Source organism: Vidua chalybeata, chromosome 7 (assembly GCF_026979565.1).
Source record: "Vidua chalybeata isolate OUT-0048 chromosome 7, bVidCha1 merged haplotype, whole genome shotgun sequence".
NCBI classification, from domain to species: Eukaryota; Metazoa; Chordata; class Aves; order Passeriformes; family Viduidae; genus Vidua; species Vidua chalybeata.
In genome coordinates this window covers 849,873-872,343 of record NC_071536.1, presented here as the reverse complement: position 1 = coordinate 872,343, position 22,471 = coordinate 849,873, and the positions used below count along the sequence as shown (strand labels likewise).

The 22,471-nt window shown below is 44.6% G+C and overlaps 1 protein-coding gene and 1 non-coding gene across 5 annotated transcripts; one reads left to right on the top strand and one right to left on the bottom strand.

Annotated features, from left to right (window-relative positions):
- Positions 1-31: 31 nt before the first annotated feature.
- On the top strand, positions 32-22,190 carry MCM3AP (minichromosome maintenance complex component 3 associated protein). Of its 4 annotated transcripts, none has more exons than XM_053947421.1 (29): positions 35-887; positions 973-1,196; positions 1,838-1,916; positions 3,182-3,329; positions 4,337-4,533; positions 5,535-5,674; positions 6,048-6,245; positions 6,460-6,728; positions 6,907-7,069; positions 7,618-7,778; positions 8,251-8,495; positions 9,290-9,477; positions 10,127-10,227; positions 11,055-11,186; positions 11,814-11,927; positions 12,078-12,230; positions 12,645-12,842; positions 13,472-13,540; positions 14,262-14,396; positions 14,802-14,955; positions 16,114-16,372; positions 16,693-16,790; positions 17,659-18,049; positions 18,170-18,427; positions 18,909-19,038; positions 19,643-19,837; positions 20,016-20,210; positions 20,461-20,611; positions 20,730-22,190. In XM_053947421.1, the coding sequence occupies exons 1-29, from the start codon at positions 47-49 to the stop codon at positions 20,886-20,888; spliced, it is 5,745 nt and encodes a 1,914-aa protein (XP_053803396.1). In that variant the 5' UTR covers positions 35-46; the 3' UTR covers positions 20,889-22,190. The 4 variants fall into 4 exon arrangements, with proteins under 4 accessions (XP_053803398.1, XP_053803396.1, XP_053803395.1 ...); XM_053947420.1 differs by having other exon boundaries at positions 36-887; positions 9,287-9,477; XM_053947423.1 differs by lacking the exon at positions 20,016-20,210 and having other exon boundaries at positions 32-887; positions 9,287-9,477.
- A 186-nt stretch (positions 22,191-22,376) lies between these two features.
- Positions 22,377-22,458, bottom strand: TRNAS-GCU (transfer RNA serine (anticodon GCU)). Its single transcript has one exon. It is a non-coding gene; the product is annotated as a tRNA-Ser (tRNA).
- Between the last annotated feature and the right edge of the window lie 13 nt (positions 22,459-22,471).

Sequence of the window (22,471 nt, the reverse complement as noted above, 5' to 3'; positions counted from 1 at the left end):
CTGCCGTAGCCCCGCCCCTTTTGCACTGCACTCCGTCCTCCGCCTCATGGCTAGAGCTTCTCCCCACCGCGCATGCGGGTCCCGCTTCGTCCGGCGGTCCGAGGCCGCCTCCGCAGCGATGTCGGCGCGCGGCCCGTTCCGTAGCCCGCCCTCCTTCCCGGCGCCTCTGCGCTTCGGGCAGCCTGCCGTGTTCGGCCAGGGCAGCGGCCCTGCCGGCCTCCCCTTTACGTCCGCCGCCACCTTCGCGCCGCCCTATGCACTGGGCCAGGCTCCGGCCCCGGCGGGGAATGCGGGATTCAGCTTCAGGCCGCCCACCAGCCTGGGCGGCTTCCCGACCTCCAGCGAGGCGTCGGGTGGCGGCGGCGGTGCCTTCGCCGCTCCTGAGTTCCACTTCAAGGCACCCGAGAGCGCCGCCGCCTTCAAGCCGATATCAGGCGGCGAGGTGGAGAAGGGCCCGGCTGCCCCCGCCGCCTTTGCTTTCTCGTCGCCCTTCGCCTTCGCCTCTGAGACGGGCCCCGAGGCGGCGGTGGCGCGGGAGCCTATCTCGTTCTCACGTCCCGCCGCCGCTTTGGGGCGGCCGGATGAGAGAGGTCTGAGGGCGCTGCCACAGGATCCGGGGGAGCCGCCGTCCAAGGGGCTGAAGCGGAAGGAGGAGCGGGAGCGCTCGCCGCGGCGGGCGGCGGCGGGCGGGAGGGCGGCGGCGCCGCCGGAGAAGAGGGCGGTGGTGGTGAGCCGGCCCCGCGGCGGGATCCTGTTCGGCCGCACGCTGGAGGATCTGCTGCGCAGCCAGGCCCGCGAGCAGCGGGAGCGCGGGGACGGCCCCGAGACCGAGCGAGGACTTACCGAGGAGCCACCGCCGGCCGAGACCCGGGACCCCGCCCGAGAAGGTGGGTGGGAGTCTGGTGGGGGGTAGCCCTGCCGCCCGGGTGTCTCCCTGCTTGCTGACTGCTGTCGTGTTCCTTCTCGTCACAGATGCGGCCCCCACCGCCCCTGCTTGCCGAAGCCGCGGCAGCGAGAGCACGGAGGGGCTGGGAGTCCTGCCAGCCGCTGAGCTGACGGCTGTCCAGTGCAAGAACATCCCTGACTACCTCAACGACCGGACTGTGCTGGAAAAACACTTTGGCCAGTTTGCAAAAGTTCGCCGGATCATGACCAGGCGTAATAAAAAAATGGCTGTTCTCCACTTTTTTGATCATGTGAGTATCAGAAGTGGCATAACTCTTGGAAGTTTTCAGCCTGGAGAAGTCTTCAGGGATGCCTTAGAGCCCCTTCCATTGTCTAAAGGGGGCTTACAATAAAGAGGAAAAGCAACTTTTTACAGGGACAGACTGGAAGAGGACAAGGGGAAACAGTGCAAACTAACAGAGGAGTTAGATGTTAGGAAGAAATTATTTGAAAGTGATGAGGCCCTGGCACGGGTTGCTTAGAGAAGCTGTGGCTGCCCCATCCCTGGAAATGTCCAAGATCAGGTTGGATGGGGCTTGGAGCAGCCTGGTCTAGTGGACGTTGTCCCTGCTCAAGGCAGGGGGGTGCAGCTGAATGGTCTTGCAGGTCCCTTCCACCCCAAACCGGTCTCTGATTCTATGAAGAAAGACTTAAATCTGAGGGCTTGGGGTGGGTCCAGCACTATTGAAAACAACACTCTTGTTTGTAGAAAAAGTGACAGTTTTTTTGTGGAGAACAATTCAACTGATTGCACGTAGGTCTTAAGTGAGGTTACAATACAGCAACCAGAATTTTTTGGGAATCGGTAAATGTTTCTGTGGCAAAAACTGCGCTGCGTGTCTGGGTGTTGTGATGCCAATAGGTTTCCATGCTCTGCTTTGTTTCCCTTCAGGCTTCTGCAGTTCTTGCCAGAAAAAAAGCAAAAGAGTTGCACAAAGACATAGTAACATTTTGGCAAAAGAAGAAAACGAGTAAGTCTGTGTTTCCGGGTTACTGAATGATGTATAAATAGCTCGCCAGATGCTCTTTTTTTCCCTGATGTGCTGAGGATGATACCTAAATTATCTCTTAGTAGGAGATAACATGGTTGAATCCTTAATGCAGTCATACAATAGCCATATGGTGATATTCATCCTTGTGCTTCTGTCCAGAAGTAGGATGTTCTTTGGGGGTGTAAGAAAACCCAGTCTGAAATGCCTTGCTGCCTGCCTCAGGTCATGGACTGGGATGTGGACTTCCAGCTTTCAGGAGAAGGTTCTGAGAACCAACCTAAGGAAAGTGTCCTGAGAATCTCTGCAATGTCTGCTGAGGTTGCTGTTCTGTGCATCAATAGTTAGATGCCATTTGACCAAAAAAAAAAAAAAAAAAAAAGAGAACAATCTACAGAGTTTAGAAGTGGGAAACCTGGATTCCAGACCCTGCTTGGTATTAGGGCAAGAGGAGATTATTCAGTCTCCAGGAAAATACTTATAATGTCAAGTACTTCCTTTTCTTTAGCTTCATGAGTGCAGTGTGTGTGCCTGTGAGATCCTAACCTGTGGGTGCATTTCAGCTGCCAGCACATGGATAGTTCACCTCAGCTTTGACCAACCACAGCCTTGCTTTCCAGAAAACAAGTAGCTGCTGAGTTGTCTCCCTGAGAGTTAACATTTTGAAGCAGCAGCTCTAGGGCTGCCTCTTTGCCAGTGTCATTTTATCATGGTGTTATGTTTGTGGCAGCATTCCAAAATAACTATTCTGGGAGGGTTCAAGAAATCCAGCTGGTGGAAAAATTGTCTCTGGAAGAAGAAATTCTCCCTTCCTGCAAGTGTTAATTCATGCCAACCTGAGTCTAACCTTGGAGATGTGAAATAAATACTTTCAGTAGGAGCACTTGGAATTGTGATTTACACAGGTGAAATGGATTTCGTATCCCATAGGGAGTTATGACTTGTGGATTATATCACAAACCTGAGAGAACTGTGATTCAGTTGAGGATCAGACTTCATTTACTGCTAATTACAGCTATTGCTAAGTGATATTGTCTTGAAAAATACTTATTCTTTACAGAACAATGACCTTGTTAGCAATTGGTGGAAACTTGGTACAGCTCCTAGTGCAAGTTGATGTGGAAGTTTTGCATGCATGTACAAAACTGGGAGTCTTAGTTTTCATCACCACCTCCGTGGGGTCAAGAAAGAATTCTTGCTTAAACTACTTGGCAGGTACCTGGTTTCATATTTACGTGTAATTTCAGGTCCAGCAAAAAGAGAATTTTCATCCAAGGAGAAGAAAGCAGGTGAAGATGAAGGAAGGCAAAGCAATGAAGAGCAAAGCTATCAGCATTCCCCTCTTAGAAAACCTTTAATAAGATCTTCTGCTAGCAGCGTCATGCCTGGGAGAAGGTATGTCACCTCCTCTGGGAATCTGCCTGGCAGGAAATGGGGAGCTTGGAGAATAATGGTGATCACTGTGTGCCAAATATAGTCACGTTCTCTTCAGGGAGGCTGCTTTCCTTCTTTTCTGATTTGTCTGAATTAGAAGCACTCAGCTCTCACACTTTGTCAGAAGGATATTCCTAATGGTTTATTAGGGTCTTCTATTTTGGTGAAAGTAAAAGATTTTGTTCATAAAAGCACCTGTAGTATGAGGCATGAGGGAAGCGAACAAACAGTGCTCAGCCCAACTAGGACTGAGCAGTAATGACACTGTTTGTGGTTATGATTCAATGAGCAAGCAAGCAGTTTCCTTTGGAGGCAATTAGAGCTCTGTGTAATGAGGGTCTCATTTTTGGAGTAGTTTGGATCATTGTCTCACTTCAAGTGGTCAGTCTCCCTGGTTCATGGCAGTCACAGAAGTGGCAAGACTGTCATTGTTGTCATACCTCAATGGTTTGTCTAGTCTGACAAAAGTAATTTAATATGTGTAATCATATAACTATAAAATTAGTAATATATTGTGAAGGAATCAGTATTCCTTGATTTAAAAAGCATCTTTGTACTTGGCCCTGTAAAATCTTTAAATAATCTCTACTGCTCTAGAAAGCGCGTTGGGTTTGTCTCCAGCAAGCCAGTTCCTAACTTAAAATACAAACTACTGTGCCATAGTGTTGCAGAATACTACAAGAACCATCCATTTTTGTCTCTTCTATGACACTTTCACTTTTCCTTTTCTGTTAGGACTTTCTCCACAATGCCAGAACTCTTGGCAGCATTGTCAGGGCAGTGCTGAGGATTTAACCAGATTAACTTCTGGGGCTGGCATTAGCGCAGCACATCCATACATTGTTCATGTTTCCCTGTGAACAAAATACTCTTCTAAAGAGATGCTGGCATCCTAAAGAACAGTGAACTGATTAAAATTGGGGCATGCACTAAGGTATTGTTATTAATAGAAAAGTCTTCTGCTTTAGTTCTCCAGCAAAGAAGCCTGGCCTTCGAAAAACGCTGCAGTTTGAAGCAGAGCTCTTTGATTCCAGTTCTGAAGGGCAGAGCTCGGAGGGGTTGGGGCCTTCACTGTCATCACTCAGTAACCTGGTGGGATTGGTGGCTGAGACATCTGAAGAAAGATACAGGCTTTTGGACCAGAGGGACAAAATCATGCGACAAGGTAATTAACATAAGATAATGAGTGTGTCTTCTGCTTCTTTGCTGGAAAGAAGTGTTTGGGTTTTGTGGCAAAGCTGTTGTGATATTACGGAAATGGCTTAAAAGAGAGTTTAATGTAGAGCAGTCTATAAAATACTCTCCCAGTGTATTATTTTCTGTATTTTTTTCTTGTAAAACACACAAATCTGTTCTACTTATTGCACGTGCAATTTTTCCCTTTCCCTGTGTAAAGGGAAGGGCGGAATGTCCATTTTCTGTGAAGGAGGGCACATAGAGAGATCTGCATCTCTATAGACTCTTTAAAGAAAGTTACTCAAAGCCTTAACTGCATTTCATAGAGCCATGGATAACAGAATTATTTGAGTTGGGAGGGGCCCTAAAGCTCATCCAGTCCCACCCCCTTGGCATAGGTAAGGGACACCTTCCACTATCCCGGGTTGCTCCAAGCCCCATCCACTTCCAGGGGTGGGGCTACTACAGCTTCTCTGAGCAACTTGTGCTAGTGCCGCTAGTATTTCTCCAAATTCAAACTATTATACAGCTGAGAATTATTTCAAGAAATGTCTTTCTTTTTCACAGTGGTGGTTGTAACACCTTCCATGCAGTTTCACTTCCTTCTTGCAGTTTCAAAATTGATCCAATTTCTAATTTAAAATCTTATTTTTAATATTGACAGACTTCTTGTCCACTCAGTGCAGAATTTTGAAAGTGCTGTTCCTTAGGACAGAAAACATTGGGTGTCTTTTAAAAGCTTCAGTCTTTTCAGCAAAACTTGCAATATGTGCAATACTTGGACAGGCCTCAGAGTGGGGAGAACCCCACCCTTGTCCATTTCTGACTATACCAAAATTTGAAATTTGAGTACAGCCTTGCATGCTCAGGGCTGTTTTGGCACATCAGGGTAATAGCTTATTGTGAAGAGAAAAAGAAAAAAAAATCCAAAACCCAAGAGATGCTTAGTGTTTGTTCCATTATTTCTGTTTTTTTTGGTTTTTTTTTTAGCTCGAATAAAAAGGACTGATCTTGGCAAAGCAAAAACTGTTGTTGGTACTTGCCCAGATATGTGTCCTGAAAAGGAGCGTTACATGAGGGAGACAAGAAGCCAGCTCAGCATCTTTGAATTGCTTCTAGGAACTGATAAGGTATGAGATTGCCAGGATATCAGTATGTCTGATGCTCATTGGAGCTGTCAGTATTGTTTAGCTGATTACAGGGGTAATTCTGGTGCAAAAATTCTATAGTCTGTGTAATTATTACCTTTGAATTCCCCACTGGAAAGCAAGATTTGCTTTTTCACTCTGTCATGTCTTTTATTCAGTTATTTAGAACTATAATTCTAAAGCTGTAATTACATATTATATGTAATTATCTACAGCTATATATTGTCTTAAAGGTTATGAGTTTGAGACTAAGTCAACTCCTTACTGAGTTAAAGGCATGGGTGGGATGAAATCCTCTTTACTGCTGGGAAGTTGTACGTACTTAGGTTTTTATTCATTTCCTCACCTCTTGCAGGTGGATCATGCAGCAGCAATCAAGGAATATAGCAGGTCTTCAGCAGATCAGGAGGAACCTTTGCCCCATGAACTGAGACCCTCTGAGGTGCTTAGCATGACCATGGACTATTTAGTGACCAATATTATGGATCAAGGAGAAGGAAACTACCGAGAATGGTATGACTTTGTCTGGAACAGAACTCGTGGAATAAGAAAGGTAAGCACGGTGGATGTAGGTATTTGGTAATAAAAAGCAAAAGATCCCATCATGCTGTAAAAAAAGGAAGGAAAAAGCAATAGTTGTTAAAACGTTTTGAATTGCAGAGTGACTTAAAGCACAGTGAAATGTGTTTTCCAGAGGTAGTGCCAAGTGACTGCTCTCTTCAACTAGTTTAAAAATACACGTAATGCATTCTTTTTCATTCTGTTAGGATATAACCCAGCAACACCTCTGCAACCCGCTGATGGTATCTCTGATTGAGAAGTGCACTCGCTTTCATATCCACTGTGCTCACCACTTGTGTGAAGAGCCCATGTCCTCCTTTGATGCTAAAATCAACAATGAGAACATGACTAAATGCCTGCAGAGCTTGAAGGAGATGTATCAGGACTTAGCTAACAAGGGGATTTACTGCAAGAGTGAAGCTGAGTTCCGAGGTTATAATGTCTTGCTGAATCTCAACAAGGGCGATATTCTCAGGTGAGAATAAGACATCATTTGTTTTCTCTCTTTAGCTCTGGGAAGAATTGAGTTTAGAATTAAATCCAGACAAATTGTAAGGCTCCTGATTTTAATTCTGTCCTGTTACAAGTTGCTCTTGAATTGTGATTGTTCAATATTGAAACAAAAGTTTTGTCCCTGTCTTTTGTCTCCACAGAGAAGTTCAACAATTTCATCCAGAGGTTAGAAACTCACCTGAAGTTAGATTTGCAGTTCAAGCTTTTGCTGCACTAAACAGCAACAATTTTGTGAGGTTTTTCAAGCTTGTGCAAGCAGCTTCCTATTTGAATGCCTGCCTCTTACACTGTTATTTCAACCAGGTGAGGAAAAAACAGAAGGATATTTTAAAACTTATTTAATGAGTAAGACAGTATGGGATTTGGGGGGAAATCAGCAGAAAACTTAGTAGATATTGAGCCATAAAAATAATACTGTTATTACTTCTTTAGAAGTGTTAAAAAATTATCAGGACCTTTCTGCTGTGATATGAAAGGCAAATACTGAAATGCTCTTTTTTTTCTTGTGATTGTGTACAAATAAATATTTCCCTGAAACACAATTGGGTAGCAGAGAAGCAGGCCTGAGTGTCCTGCAAAGAAATGTGAGTCTGCACTTTCAGAAGTCCTTGCAAGGTGTTTTTTCTACAGAAGAATCACAAAGGGATATGCTCAAAACAAATATCATGAAAGAGGAACAGAAACTAGAAAGCAAGTGCGTAGAATTCAAAAAGAAAGTTGCAACCCTAATTGTTTATGTGGATACTTGATGACAAAGTATTGGTGTATTTAAACATGATTCTCACATTTATTGTATGCTTTATAGTTTATTTTGCGTTCTTTCCTAGTAGTGGCTTTTTCTTTTCCCCCAGATTCGTAAGGATGGTCTCAAATCCCTCAACATTGCCTACACTGTGAGCACCCAGAGAAGTACAGCGTTCCCTTTGGACCACCTCGTCCGCATGCTGCTCTTCAAAGACTGCGAGGAAGCAACTGATTTTATAAGTTACTATGGCCTGAGTGTATCAGACGGGTAAGTGTGAGGAAAGTGATGCCTGGGGGGGATAGCCTGATGTCAAACAAAGGCGTAATGTGGGGGAGTTGCTCCTGAAGGTTGGAATCAGAGAAAGAAAGAATGGGCCAAGAACAGGGGATGAGTCTCCATAGGAAATAAGGACACAGTTCTGCTTCATGGGAAACTGGCATTATAGTGATGCCTGTAGGGTGGGATGAAGCTGAACAGTGCAAACCAACTGTTAGAGGATGCTGGAGGACAGCAGTTCACAGATAAGTGTCTGCCATGAAAATCCATGCATTATAAGGTGTGTTCATCCAAACTTGGAATTTTGAGAGACTGGGGAAGTAAAAAAGTCTTTGAGGGTGCCAGTTAGTCATCTATTCCTGTCAACATTGTGTTTCAAACCAATGAGTTTCAGAATTGAAAGCCTGTAGGTTACTGGAGCTTTGTGGACATATGCCTGGTTGTTACTTTTGTTTTTCCCCAGTGGTTACGTGGAGCTGAATCGCTCGGCTTTCCTGGAGCCAGACGGATTACCCAAACCACGGAAATCCCTGTTTGTCAGCCAGAAGCTCACTGTCTCTGTTGGCGAGGTTGTGAATGGGGGGCCCTTGCCCCCAGTGCCTCACCATGTGCCTGTGTCCAGCTTCAATGGGCAGAACAAGTACATTGGTGGAAGCACTTCCATGGATCAGGCCAGCAGTAGTCAAAAACCCAGTGTGGAAGCAACAGGTGAGAGCTAACCTACATTTTAGGTACTGCTCAGAATACACTGTCGAGGCAGCTCTGTGAGCAGGTTTATTGTACAAAGCAGAAGCTGTTTGTGGCTCAGAGACTGAAACTGCATGGCAATTTAGATGTAATGAAAGGATTAGAACTTAAATCGCAAGAGAATTACAGAATGGTTTTGAGTTGGAAGGGACCTTGAAGCTCATCAAGTTCCACCACCCGACATGGCAGAGGCACCTTCAACTAGACCAGGTTACTGAGGTGTGTTTATGTATCTGTAAGCCAAGAACAACCTGATTAATAAAACGTAACTTCCAATTCAGGAAATTCTCTATTGAGCCAAATTTTGCCAACGTAAGTGGAAATAAGAAGTATTTGACTGCTTCAGAAAACCAACTTCCCTTTGCAGTTTGCATGTTTTTTATTTGCAGCTGTTTGTTGCCTCTGTGTGTATAAACTTGTCAGTTTTCAGGTTAGCTGAATGTGTGCTTTTCTGTCCTTGCTGGAAGTACAGATAGGTGCCAGATGTGCCCGACTTAAAATAGTTGCTTTGTTGGAAATACATGTGCTTGGTAATGGGGTTAATGTGCAATTAAATGTTTAAATGTTTTGTATAAAACATTCATAAATGTAAATGAATTTCTATGATATATTTATAACTTTAAGGCAACAAACTGTTCTTATGGATTTATTTTATGACCTGCTGAGTTTTATCAGACATTTTTTGAAGATAAAATTTTCTTCTGTTTGTGACTGATCTGGTTTCCTTATTTTTTCTCCTTTTCCCTCCCAAGAAGGAAGAGTGGAAAGCAGAGGTGTGGATTTAGAGGCCACAGCAGTGAGAGTGCAGTCCTCATCTCATCTTCTGCCCTCGCTGTTGCCTCGTCAGCTGGTGCCAGTCCTGCTCTCTGCACAGCCCATCTCCCAGTCTGCTGCACAGCCTGAGCCTCCCCCTTCAAAGCCTCAGCCTGGTTACTCAGATGAGGTAGGAAAATCTAAACTCATCAGGAAATATTTGAGAAAGATCTGTGAAATATAACAAAAGGTAACCAAGTTCTTTGGGTATTTTATTTTTCTGGAACATGCATGTATGTCAAATGAGACATGACAAAAGTTTCTTGCTGTGGGTACATGACCATTAATGCTGGGTCTTGAATGTGTATCCCATCTACCTGTGCTATTTTTCTCCCTCCCACACAAGTTTTTGTATGCTGATGCTGAACCAGTCTCAGAGTATGTCCTTGCTTTGTACAGTACAGTTGTCATATTCTAGCTAGATAATGGCAAATTTCAGTGAAGGGTGGACCTGATAATTTGGAATTAAATCAGCTAGAATGGAAGTCTAAAGTAAGAAAATAGGAGTCTCTCCTCAGTTATGGTTTCCTGAATTGATTTGCCCACATTTAGTACAAAAATCTGCTTTTGTTCCTGGGCTGTTACTAACCTTTTAGATAGTCTAAATAGTCTGAATTTTGCAGGCTGTTGTGTTTGCTTAAGTTGGCTCAGTTTATAAGCAGAAATACAGATGCTGCTGTGAATTACAGTAAGTTAAGGAAGGCTGGAGAGCCTTACTCCCAGTTTACTCCTGAGAAGGACCACACTTTGTTTCAGCTGCTTCCTCTGCTGTGTTGCAGGACATTGCCGAAGTGGTGGATGGGCTTGTGCATGATGTCCTCAAAGGAGAATGCAGAGAAGTGGGCAGAGCAGGAGCAGCTTACATGGCTGCTGCTATCTGGTAAAGAGCATTTCTTGCAGGTTCTCTTGGAGTCTGTCACCACATTTGCCCCTTGCCATAGCAGCACCATGTGTGAAGGTGGTAAAACTAAGCACTGTCAGGTCTGTGATGGAGACCATGTTACTGATGCAGTGGAAGAGAAGGCAGACCTTTCTTCAGATGTCTGTCACATCCCAGCTGTAGCCTTAAGGGAAGGCTGACCCAAACCTCTGGAAACTTTGTCTGGTTAGAAACCTCTGTCATGGAAGGGAAGGTGCCCAAAGGGGGACAAGAGGAGCAAGTCCAGATCTGTCTGCTTCTCTGCTTCTGTTAAATTTCCTCTCCAGGGCAGTTGGTAGAGTTATAGATGTGGGATGTGACCCAAATAGATGTTGTTCCAGCACTGTTTGCCCCTGGGATAGCTGACCCAGGCTGACTAAAGTCCATTCCCTGTGATGTCATGGTCAGCAATGAAACTGGTTTAGAGGAAGAAATTGGAGATTTGTGGTTTTCAGGGTGGACATTGATTGGGTACTGTCTGGGTATTGCTCTTCCCATGGGAAGTGGTGACTGGCTGCATTTACGTTGCTTGATGGGGGAGTAGGGGTTTTGCCTTCCTGTATTACAGTGTGTATTTATTTCCATCCATGAGTTTTCCTTTTTTCTTCCTACTTTCTTCCCTGTCCCAATGTGGGGAGGGGAGTGAGCCAGTATCAATTTATGTGTGCTTGGCTAATGGCTGGAGTCAGCCCACCACAGAGAGCAAGGTGTGGTTGAGAAAAGTATAGACCTGGGGCTTTGAATGAAACAATTCTGGCTTTGAGAAGAGATTTGCTGTTTCTGCACAGTGCCTCAGAGGCCACCGTTGAGGAACTTGTGACTGTGGTGATGGGGGAGATCCTCAGAGAAGTGGCTGGAAACATGCTCAGTGTGGAAAGGCAGCGTGTTCAGGAGGAACGGCGCAGAGTGGAGGAGGAGAGGTGAGGCACTGCTTTGGCTGTGGGACAGAGTGGGCTGGGTAGACCCCAGACAACGTAAGGACATCTGATGCCAGCCTGAGTCCTTGTGCCTCTGCTCAAGGCCCGTGTCTTTCTGCCACAGTGGCAGAATAGCCTCACCTTGAACTCCCCTGGGATCGTACAGGCAGGGTTCCCCTCTGCATTCTCAGGTGATCTGCTGGTTAGCATTTTGGTCGCTTTGGAGCCATGGTGAAAATGGTGGGTGGGAAATTTAGGAACTTTTATTTATCCAGAGCTTCCGGAGAGGGACATGCTGTATGCAGGAGCTTTTTCTTCTGAGTGAGCGACTTGTTTGTAGCTTACTGAGGTAAGAATAAATAGAATCCCAGAATAAATAGAATGGTTTGGTTTGGAAAGGACCATAAAGATGATCTAGTTCCAAGCCCCAGCCATGGGTAGGGATGCCACTCATTAGATCAGGTTGCTTAAGGTGTTTTTGAGGGAAACCTGGCTCCATGCAAAGCTGTTTATTTAGAAACCAGATAGTGGGAAATAATTTTAGGCAAATTAGCTGTTTGGCAGTGCATGTAGTGCTTGTGTAACTAAGCACCATTTTTGCCAATGTAAATTTTTTCTTTGTCCTTCCAGGCAAAAGCAGGAAAGAGAAGAGTTAATAAAGCAATTGAGCCAGTTGCTGGGTATGGAATTAATGGAAGAAGTAATAAAGGAGAGTGTTAAAGAAGCTTCAGTCAATGAGTTAAGGTATGTACAATGTGCTGCATGCTGCAACCCTTGCTTTCCCAAGGGTTTCCTAAATGTCATGGACTTCCCTGTTTGCATCTCAGCCCACTGAATTGGCATCTGCTGGAGGTCTTCACCTTAGCAGTCTTGGTTTGTTTTATTTGGAACTAGATGTGCCTTAGAAAGAGACCAGCAAGCCCGGATTGCCCGGTGTTCAGAAGAAGTGTGTGGCCACTTCATGGTGCTCTTTCTGGAGGATGAGATTTTCCAGATTGCCAAGGAAACCCTTCAGGAGCTCCAGTGTTTCTGCAAATACTTAAAACGGTGAGTTACCACCCTGGGACATGGCTGCTTCACTTGGGAGCATTGACATGGAGCAGTTAACAGAGATGGAACTGCTGTCTGGTTATGTCCTTTTTGAGACAGTTTTTTCTGTCTTATCTCCATGATAAGGGTAGACCTTGCAGTCTTAGTACCAGCCTCTGCTAAATTACTGTATGTGGGGAGGGGTTCACATCTTGTTGTAGTCAGGTAATGAGCTTGGTAGGAGATTCCAGCTTCATTCTGTCTAGAAACTTGTAGTAGTTTATCCTTGTATTGTTTCGGCTGATCACTGGTTTTCCTGCCCATATGCTCGGTGTGTTGTGTTTGTTGTGGTGTTCATTATACAAATATCTTGTGACAGAGGTCTGCAGAAGAGTTCATGAATGGGACCTATTTATCTCTTGTTTTCCAAAGGTGGAGGGAAGCAGTGGCAGCTCGGACAAAGTTGAAACGTCAGATGAGGGCATTTCCAGCTGCTCCCTGTGGCTTGGATTCCAAACATCAACTGAAAGCACTGTCCCCCAGTGCAGAGTGGCCTATAGCCATGGAGAACTTATGCAAGAGATTTGTAAACCTGGGGAATGGAGGAAAGCTAGGAATCTCTTGCACGAGGTAAGGGGTACTTCCAGTGGCATCAGTAGAAATCTGGTTGATTTTTGGAAGATAAGTTACCAAAAATTCTTTCATTGGGAATGTTAGTTGGTTTGCAGAACTGTTTATTCTTAAATAGCTTCCAAAATACTATCTCCATAAATGTCATGACCTATGGGTATTCTCAGTTCAGTCAGAGAGAAAAAGAGACATTTCTACTAGGCTGGGCCTGGGAGAGAGTTGGAAAGGAATGTAAATAATTCTTTATCTCTCTTGTTGTTTGCATTGTTTATAGATATGTTCTGCCACCGAGTGTCATTCAGAGCACACCAATGGTGTGAGATGTTTTTACTTTAAGACCAATGAAATTAGTCTGCAGGATGCTCTCTATAAAAGAGCAATGTATTTGAGATAAAATGGAGTTTTCTTCTTGCCTTCTAACTGGAGTCCTTCTGTTCCTGTCCTGCCTCAATGGCAACAACGACCAAGACTGAAAATCCAAATAAATTCTTCTGTTAACAGCAACATTCTGAGGCCTCTGTAATATTTCCCAGGCCTGAGTGTTCTTAGATTTTTTTAAAGTACGTGTTTTATACACATACTAATACACATACACATAAAATATACATCCAAGAATATTTTGTTTCCAGATTGAACTTGCTGAGAAACAAGACAGTGCATGAAATTAAAGTTCAGCACTTCTACCAGCAGTTGGTAAGGTAGGCTGGGGTTTGGTTCTTGTTTTCTTTGGAAGCAAGCTGCAGCAGATGTGCCAGAGATACCAGAAGTGGCCAGAAGGTATGGCTAACCATGCCCAAATGTCTGCTTGCAGCCTTGCTTCTGGGAGTATTTTGGAATAAGGGGAACAGGAAGGTCATTAGAATCATAGGATGGTTTGAGTTGGAAAGGACCTTAAAGATAATTTTGTCCATTCCATCCCCCTGCAATGGGCAGGGACACCTTCCACTAAATTAATGAAGGTGTTGGGTCAGATGATCCTCCTGGGTGTAATTTTAAGGATCTGATGGGTATTATGGGGTGTGACTTTGTACCTGGATGTGATGGAGCCTGGGATGGGCTATGGGGGGAGAAGAGTAAATGAGGTATCAGTGACCTGGCTTGTGGTTGGAAAATATTGATTGAGATGTTTGAACTGCAGCAGAAGGCCTGGCTTCCCATGGCTCCTCATGCTCTCCAGTGGCCTGAGTATGTGTTGGATCAGTGTGGAAGTAAAGCAGTACACATATACTCCTGAAATCCCCAGAGTAAGGCTCATGTGTCAGGTTTAGCAGCTGCGGCTCTTGAAGGATGAGCAACAGATCCAAAGAATTAACTGGTCAATACACTACAATATTGTAACTTGTTCAGTGCAAGACAGACATTCCTCAGCTGGACAAGAGCCCTGGGATCTTTTCACCAGTTCTTTTGTCTCTCTTTAAGTGATTTAGCTTGGACTCCCCTGGATCTTGTCTCGTTAATCATGGAACGTATTCCAGTTCAACAAGAACAGGTTTTTTGGAAGGCACTCTTGGTTTTGCCTAGTGATGATGAATATTCCAAGGATGATCCCAATAGGTATGTTGAAGAATTGGTTGTTGGGTCCCTTTCTCAAACAGGGCAGACTTGCTTTATTTAGCTAGAAGAAGATTAGTAGTAAAGTCCTTGATGTAATTTTGCCTGTACCATGTCAGATTTCCATCTTTTTCTTTTCCTCCAAAGCACTCTAAACACTATAGCTGTAATTTATTACAGTGATCTGTATTTTTTAGCATGGTTTAATTATTTTTGTTCATACTGAAAACAAAACCTTGATAGATGATAATTTCATTAAAATTTATGGCTATTTATTAGGTCTATTTATAATAACCTGAATATATAGGATCACGATAGATTGTGGTATCTCAGACGTGCTGATACTAAAACCCTAAAATGCCAGTTTCAACCACAAAACCCCAAAAAGCTCTGTTTTTTGTTTGCTAGGATACTGATGGATTGGCTGAAAGCCAAGTTTATGGGACACAGAAGCGATGAGAAAAATGCTTCACATACAAAAGGCAAAATTCAAACACTGACGTTATTTAGTTCTCCTGGCATGCAGGGGACCCGAAGCATTAAAGTCAGTGTGTGTATAAAGGTAGGTGAGAACATCTTAATGATATCTAAGAGGCCATAAGAGCAAGGTGGGCTCTTTTCCAGTGGGTATTGTGTCCTGTCAGATGGAGGGAGATGATACTGGGAGAGTGTCTTGGTTTGAAAAGACAGGTGTCTGCTAAGGAAGGCAGGAGCCTCCCTTGAAACGGAAAATGCAAACCCTCTCCCTCTGAATTATAGTTTTTGAAATTAAGGGCCTCTCAGGCAAAGATATGGGAGTAGGAATAACAATTCTTTATTAGGAAAAAATAAAAAGAAAAGAAAAGAAAATATAAAAATAAAATGCAGTAATACAAAAACAACACTGACAGTCAGAATATGACCTGACACCTTGTTGGTCAACTGTGGGGCATTGATAGCAGTCTGATTAAATGGTGGCTGTAGTTTTCCTGGAGTGACAGATGTGGTTCTGTTGAAGCTGTGGTCCTCTAAGAAGGGTGTTGTTTTCCTCTGAAGATTCAGTGGTGGTGTAGATGGGCCTGGTCTTCCTCTGAGAATCCAGTGGAGAAGAAAACTGTTCCTCTGGGAATCCAGTGGGAAAAGCCTGATGGTGGTGTTCCAAATTTCAGATTATATCCAGGAAGGAATGCTTGGCTCCTCCCTCTGGGTAGAGCATCTCACAAGGGAATGATGCAATTTTATCAGCCATGCAGTGATACTCAATGGCCCATTAACAGAAGATATCTCCTGGAGGGAGGATTGGTTGTGGAGGAGATAAAACTGCATGGCCCAATTAACAGAAGATAACACCCCATGTCTAACAGATGGCAATAGAATAAATACCCCCACATAGCCACATTTTGCATTTCCAACCTATGACAGAGGGATAGAGGGTTATTGAAAAGGTCTGAAAAAAGATGGAGTTTTTTCTTTGTTTTCAATCAGCTGAGAAATATCTGGAGTAGCAGAACATGAATCATCAATTCCTGGTCCCAAAACAGGTGCTGAAGGGCACTTCTGTGCTCAGCTCACCTATCAGACACATCCATGTTGGCCTGACAACAGCTTGTTGTCTTAGGTTGTGTAGAGCTCCTGAAAAAGGATGTCAAAGCTGAATGGCAAGGACAATAAACTGCAGATTTTGCTGTGGAAATAGCTTTGTTTAGCTCCATTATTGTTGTCATCTTTGTTGCCTGTCTAGGTGGCACATGGTGCGCTCTCTAACTCAGAGCTTGATTTGGCTGAGACACAAAAGGACTTGCTTGGGACCAGTGGCCTCGTTCTACTCCTGCCCCCCCGAGTCAGCAGTGAAGATGTTGCAGAAGATGATGTTTACTGGCTTTCAGCTTTACTGCAGCTGAAACAGCTGCTTCAGGCCAAACCTTTTCACCCTATAGTTCCCTTGGTGGTTCTAGTCCCCAGTCAGAAAGAGGAGGCTGTGGAGAAAGAAGTAGAAGATGGTATGTAATTGTTTTTGTGTCTTGAAACAATGAATGTTTAGGGCTGCCTGAAGTAGAAGTGTTGTGACTAGTCCAGCCTCTCAGTTACAGTTAAAGCAAGAGGCTGTGAAGTACAGTGCACCCCAGAGCTTTCCTAAAAATCTTGAGGTCTTAAGAGCTCACCAATTTTGGCCTCCAGTTTTCTTTCATACACAGTATTTGATCCTGAGAGTCCGTGGGCAGAAATGGAGGGGAGCAGCAATGCAGTGAATGTAATGCAGAGCATGTGGCCCAAGGACATGTGTTCTTTGTGTACATGATGAATTTTCTTATTTTTTAAGGTTTGATGCTCCAGGACTTGATTTCAGCCCATCTTATTTCAGACTACACCATTGTAGAGCTCCCAGGCTCTGTCAATGACTTAGAAGGCACCAGAAGGGTAAGGACAGCAAGATGCAGGAATTTTTTTCCCTTATTTGTGACTGTTCTATTTTCACTGACCAGAGATCAGTGGCATTTGCTACAGGAAAAAAAAAACAAAAAACAAAAAACAAAAAACAAAAAAAAAAAAAAAAAAACCAAACCAACAAAAAAAAAAAAAAAAACAAAACCACAAACAAACAAACAAACCCTGAAAACTGCACTGAGACCAAAATTAATGGATTTCTAAACCCACTCTTGTCTGCCCTGCCTGTGTTGCTGCCCAACAGAGGAGTGCTGGTGGTGGGTAAACCATTTTATCCTTAAGCTCTTAGTCCTAAAATGCTGAAGACCCTTTGTAGCTGTTCTGCTGCTGTGAGATCATCCAGAGTTATACCATCTTGGTGGATATGACTGAGATGCCTCTACGTCTCATGTTCTGTACAGGAATTCGATCATACAGATCTCTCCCTGACAAGCCCAGAGTGATGCTCCCCCACAAACCCTCACAACTTAGGTCTGCACTTCAAGGACTGCCATGATCCGACATGATACAGTCACCCTGGGCTAATTTCTGTGAACTGTCCAATTTTTCCTGGATAAGTTTTCAACAACCGCGGCATCCTGCAGCAGGGAATTCCACTGCATACCTGTACCTCATGCAAACAGCCTCTTCTTCGTCTGTTCCTGAGCTTGCTGTGTGGAAATTCAGTTTGTGGTCACCTAGCTGGAGAATTATTGTTGTAAATACAAGTTTGATGATGCCTGATTTATTTGCCGTTTGCTGCATATCCTCTTGGAGAATATTATTCAAACTTAGGGTTGAATCCTTTGTGTCCTGATCACTACAGAGCAGTTTCCAACCCTCCCTCTTTGGTGTGTCGTAGGTCTCTGCAGCTGTGGGTTGGCTGGTGTCCCACTGTCCTGCCTCCCTTGAGCTCTGCAGCCAGACCCTTCAGGAGTACATTGAGGATGGGATTGATGGAGAATTTGGCAAGCGTTTCTACCATGACTGGAAGGAGAGGCGTTCAGCTGGGCTGCCATCCCAGGAGCCTGGGGTCATCATAGAGCTTTACAACAGTGTGCTGCAGTTCCTGTCAGATGTGGCATCCTCAGAGCACTTTTATGACTTGTCTTGGCCTGTCACAGAGTTTTCAGAAGCAGGGGGTAACAAGATGTTGCCCCACCTGCAGTGGAACATGCCAGATCACCTGGCTTGGCTGAAGAAGGCTGTCCTGTCCTTCCAGATCCCATACCTAGATCTGCCTCCTTTAGGCGGTAGGTACTTCACACTCTAATATCTTCTTGGCAGCACATTGTTCTCCAAGATAAGCCTGTGCAGTGTTGGTTCTGTCACAAATTCTTGCAATTTACTTAGATTTTTTTTTTGTTCCACAGCTCCTTGGCGTCCTGTTTGCCACATGATTTTTCAGTATGTCTCTCAGATTGCAAATTCTTCCCACACTCAACCACTGATCCAGTCTCAGGTGGAGAATCTGTTGAGCAAAACTTACCAAAACTGGAAAACCAGAACAACTGGGAACTCTGATGAAGATGGACCTTCTGTTGATGAGATCCCTTGGGATTGTATCTTGGCAGTCTGTATTGATCATAAACTGAGAGACTGGAAACCACCCAAACTGCCTGTTGCTCCAGGTATTGTATCCTCCTGTGGCATGGATGATGCTTCTTTTGTGATGGTATTTAATGCAGTGCCAGTGGTGTCTTTGCATATGGCAGCAAGTGATGTGTAGCAGGGAGGCAGCTGTGGTCTTGCTGGGTTCTGCATGTATCTTCCCTTTGGAGCGTGTTTTTAGTATTGGTTATGGCTTGACTTGATCCTGTGACTAAAAAACATGACTCTGGTTAGAGTTTTTCAGCCCTGCCCTCCCAATGGGAGAGGGTTTGAATCAAGCAAAGGCCAAGAGTTACCCTTTAGAAGCTGTGTCAGCAGGGAGGGCAGGCTGCCACAGTTAATTATCACTTCTATTGGTTAATGAAGATTGTCCCAGACTCTGAAATCTATTTGAAAGTGAACAATTGCTCTTGCCCCAGATTGCCTTTTCAATAGTGAACTTTTCTTCTGAAGGAGAAAACCTGTGCAAATTATAAACATTGGGTTTGGGTTTATTCACAGAAGCTATAAGCAAAGATGGTCAGATTCGCGTGTACTTCTTCAAGGGGCATTTAAAGAACTACAGCGTGCCTTTCTCATGGGATCAAGCCAGGCTGCGGACACAGGAGGAGATCCGGCAAGGCCACGAGAGGTGAGGTGGCCTGCACAGTGCTGAAAAGTAGCTTTTGGCATCCTCCCAGAACCTGCTTATGTACATCTCCCTAAAATGATGTACAAGGCTGTACTGAAACAGAGTAGAAAGTGATTTTATTTGTACAGGGTTACCCAGCTCTCAGAGAAATTGATTGCTTGGGGAGTGCTGAAAGTGTAGAAATTAACTTCTAGTTGTGCAAAGCACAGTGGGAAAACAATGTTAATCTGAGAAAATGATTGAGGTTGAGGGGTAAGGATGTCTTAGAGCTGTGTGGCATTAAAATGTTTGAGATGTCAAGTATAGCTCACTTCCCTAGCCATGTTCAGATGGAAGTCACTCTCTTCCCTCTTGGAAGCTTAGCTGCAGCTCTGTTGTGTAGTGGGTGATGTTTGGGGTGAATCCTATGCTTCTGTCAGATTAGTTCCTCTCTAATCCCATGCACAGGTGGTGCTGTGGTGGACCCTGGCACAAGGGCATTATTTCTCCAAATGATCACTTCTCACTCCCTGCTATTTCCAAGCTTCAAGCTGAGAGGGAAAAATCAACACACTCACACCAATTCATGTGGTTTTGTTTACTGTTTTTTTCCTCCCCTCTTCAGATCAAAGATAAAATCTCCCAAGTCTTTTAAGAAACCCTGCAGTATCTCCGTGGTGCCAGGTCAGTATGGCTCTGGCATGAGCATGCTGCCAGGTCAGGAAGTGAGCATTCCCAGTACAGATGAATTCAGAGACACATCCTTGGCCCAGCAGCATCTGTTGGCACAGTTGCAACTGGAAAAAGTAGAAAACAAGAGGTAAGTTTCCAGAGCAGCATCTTTTCCTTGCAGCTTCAGCCCAGAGTTGTAAACAATTTGTCACTTTTATGGAATAGCAAGTTAAACTGTGCTAGAAAAGAGCCCAGACTGTCTTGAGTTCCATCTGATTTCATCAAGCACATCAGGGCAGTTCTCTACTATTTCCTTCTTGCATCAGGGGAACAGTCCAGGATGGTAGAAATTCTTGGAGTTGTCAGGAATGGTTGGAAACTCTGTGGTCAGTCATGCCACCAGAACTGAAGCAGTACAGTGGTCTGTGTGTCCCCAGTGTCACGAATGTCTATAAAGTCATCTCTGGAATGTCAGTTTGTAGCAATGAAGATCACAAAGATGAAGAACTAAAGCTTTTGAGGTTGGTCCAGGAGCATTTTGTCTCTTCTGCTTTCCCATAAGTTGAGTCTCTTCAGTCTGTGTGGCTCCTCTCTGTATCACAGTCCTCTGTGATGGATTTTGATAGCTGCAGTGGGGCACAACAGACTGTTTTGAATATGGCTGTGGAGATCAGATACTTCTGAATCCAGAAAACCTCTTAGTATAACGCACTGGTTACAGGGACAAAGCCAGGCTGCCATCTGACTGGTGCTCTTGCCCTTCCCATCCAGGTTTGAAGAGCAGCTGCACCAGTATCTAGCTGAGGATATGGAGCCCCTTGGGGATCTCCTGGGTCTTCCTCTCTACCTCCCTCAGTCTCTGCTCTCCACCCCAGCTGCCACCTGCCCCTTGGTGAAGAGTCCCATGTCAGCTGCTCAAGAGGTAAGAGAAAGCGGTTCTGAGCTAAACTAAAGCTCTGAGGAGTGCAGTAGCTGCAAAACCTGTAGTGGGAATTACCTTGGGAGAAAGTCTCAGTCTCATCTCTTTTCCTTCTGCCCAGGCTGGGAGTCAGGAGGAGCACAAGATTCCAGAGCTGGAGCAAAGCTCTGCGCTGTCGGACAGACTCAAACACCTGCAGCAGCTCCTCAGAGCCACCAAGGAGGCTGAAGCTGCCTCTGAGCTCCATCTCTCTGCTCTGGTGGATATGGTGGACATTTGAGCAAAGCTGAGACATGGAGACTCAGAAAAGAAGTCCAGGTCCAGGTGATTGAACAGATGCACTCCTAGGCATGTTCCAGAACAAGCAGGTGTTCTCCTGGGATGAGAACATGGAGCAGCTATGGGGCCTGGGCCCTTCTCATATGACAGCAGTGCACAGGGCGAGCATGCCATGGATGGTCTGGGACTCCCTCCTTTTCTGCTCCACAGGCACAGAGACAAGTCAAATGCTTTTTCTTGGAAGGCCTTAAATGACAGTGGTGGTTTTTCTTTCTCCCAGCTCTCATTGTGGGTAAACACACCTTCATTGGGTTCAGCTGTAGGGTAGCACAGGCCACTAGGAATATTGGAGCAATTTCTGTCCACAGCCACAGTCTCTGAAATGTTATGTCAGTCTGTGCTTCCTTCATGCAGGAACTGCCTTGCAGCAGCACTGTGGTTTGAAATTCCTGTTCTGTTTCTAGGAATGTCAAAACGCTTATTCTCAAGTTGGAGCAGCACATGGCCATGATTTTTGTACTCATTGCTCAGTGCAGGTCCAGAAGGATTTTTGTTGTCCTGGACCCAAGTTCTATTTTATTCAATGTTTTCAGCATTAAAAATAGGTGAGGTGATTATTCCACAAATTCCATGTCATGCTGGAAAACAGGATGCTTCCTTCAGTCATCAGAATAATAGCTATGGAGAAACAATTTTCCTTTGTTTTTGGAAGAGCAAATAGCCAGCATTCTCAAGCACTTAAAAACTTTTTGAAGGCCCTTGGTTTTGGTTTAATTCCCAGTAAATAATTTGAAGATGTACTTCATGTCTGCAGTACTCCTATATAGTTCATCTTTTTCTTATAAAACCAGCCAATTTTTCTCAAACAGAGCCTTCTGCCAGATTGAATATAAATAACTGCACTAAACTGATTATCGTGCGTGCCCAACCCAGGTTGAAATCCTCAGTAGTCTGAAACTGTCAATTGCCTTCCAAAAAAGTGATTTTACAGTTCTTTAAAATAGCATTTAATTTGTAGTATTTCTCTTAAGCCCAAAATAGCAATAGTAGCTTAATGCTAAGTTGAAATAAATTTAAATTGGAAAGGGTGTGCTTTAAAACTCTTCCTGCTCCATGTGCTTTTGTTGGGCTGAGTTTTGTTGTTTAACTGGTTCTATGTGAAGGGAAGCCTGTGCTCTGCTTTTGATGTTCTCAGTTTATGTGAAATTCAGCTGTCAAAATCCAACAGAGCTTTGGGAGCGTGGCTTATACTATTTGCTGTAAATTGTGTTTTGTACCTAATAAAATTTTTCGTGGCTTGAAAGGTACCTCATTCCTCTGTAAAAGCTCATGGTACGGGATGCTCTCAAGGGGGAAGGGAATGGGGAGGGTGGCTGCTCTCTGTTACCCGGGGGTGTCTGGGGTACCGGTGCGGGGGGGCTGGTCTCGTTCCCGGCCTCTCCCAAATTGTTTATCTGTGGATGGAGGACCCCGGGCAGCAACAAAACCTCGACGAGGGTGGGATTCGAACCCACGCATGCAGAGCACAATGGATTAGCAATCCATCGCCTTGACCACTCGGCCACCTCGTCCTGCTGTGTAGTG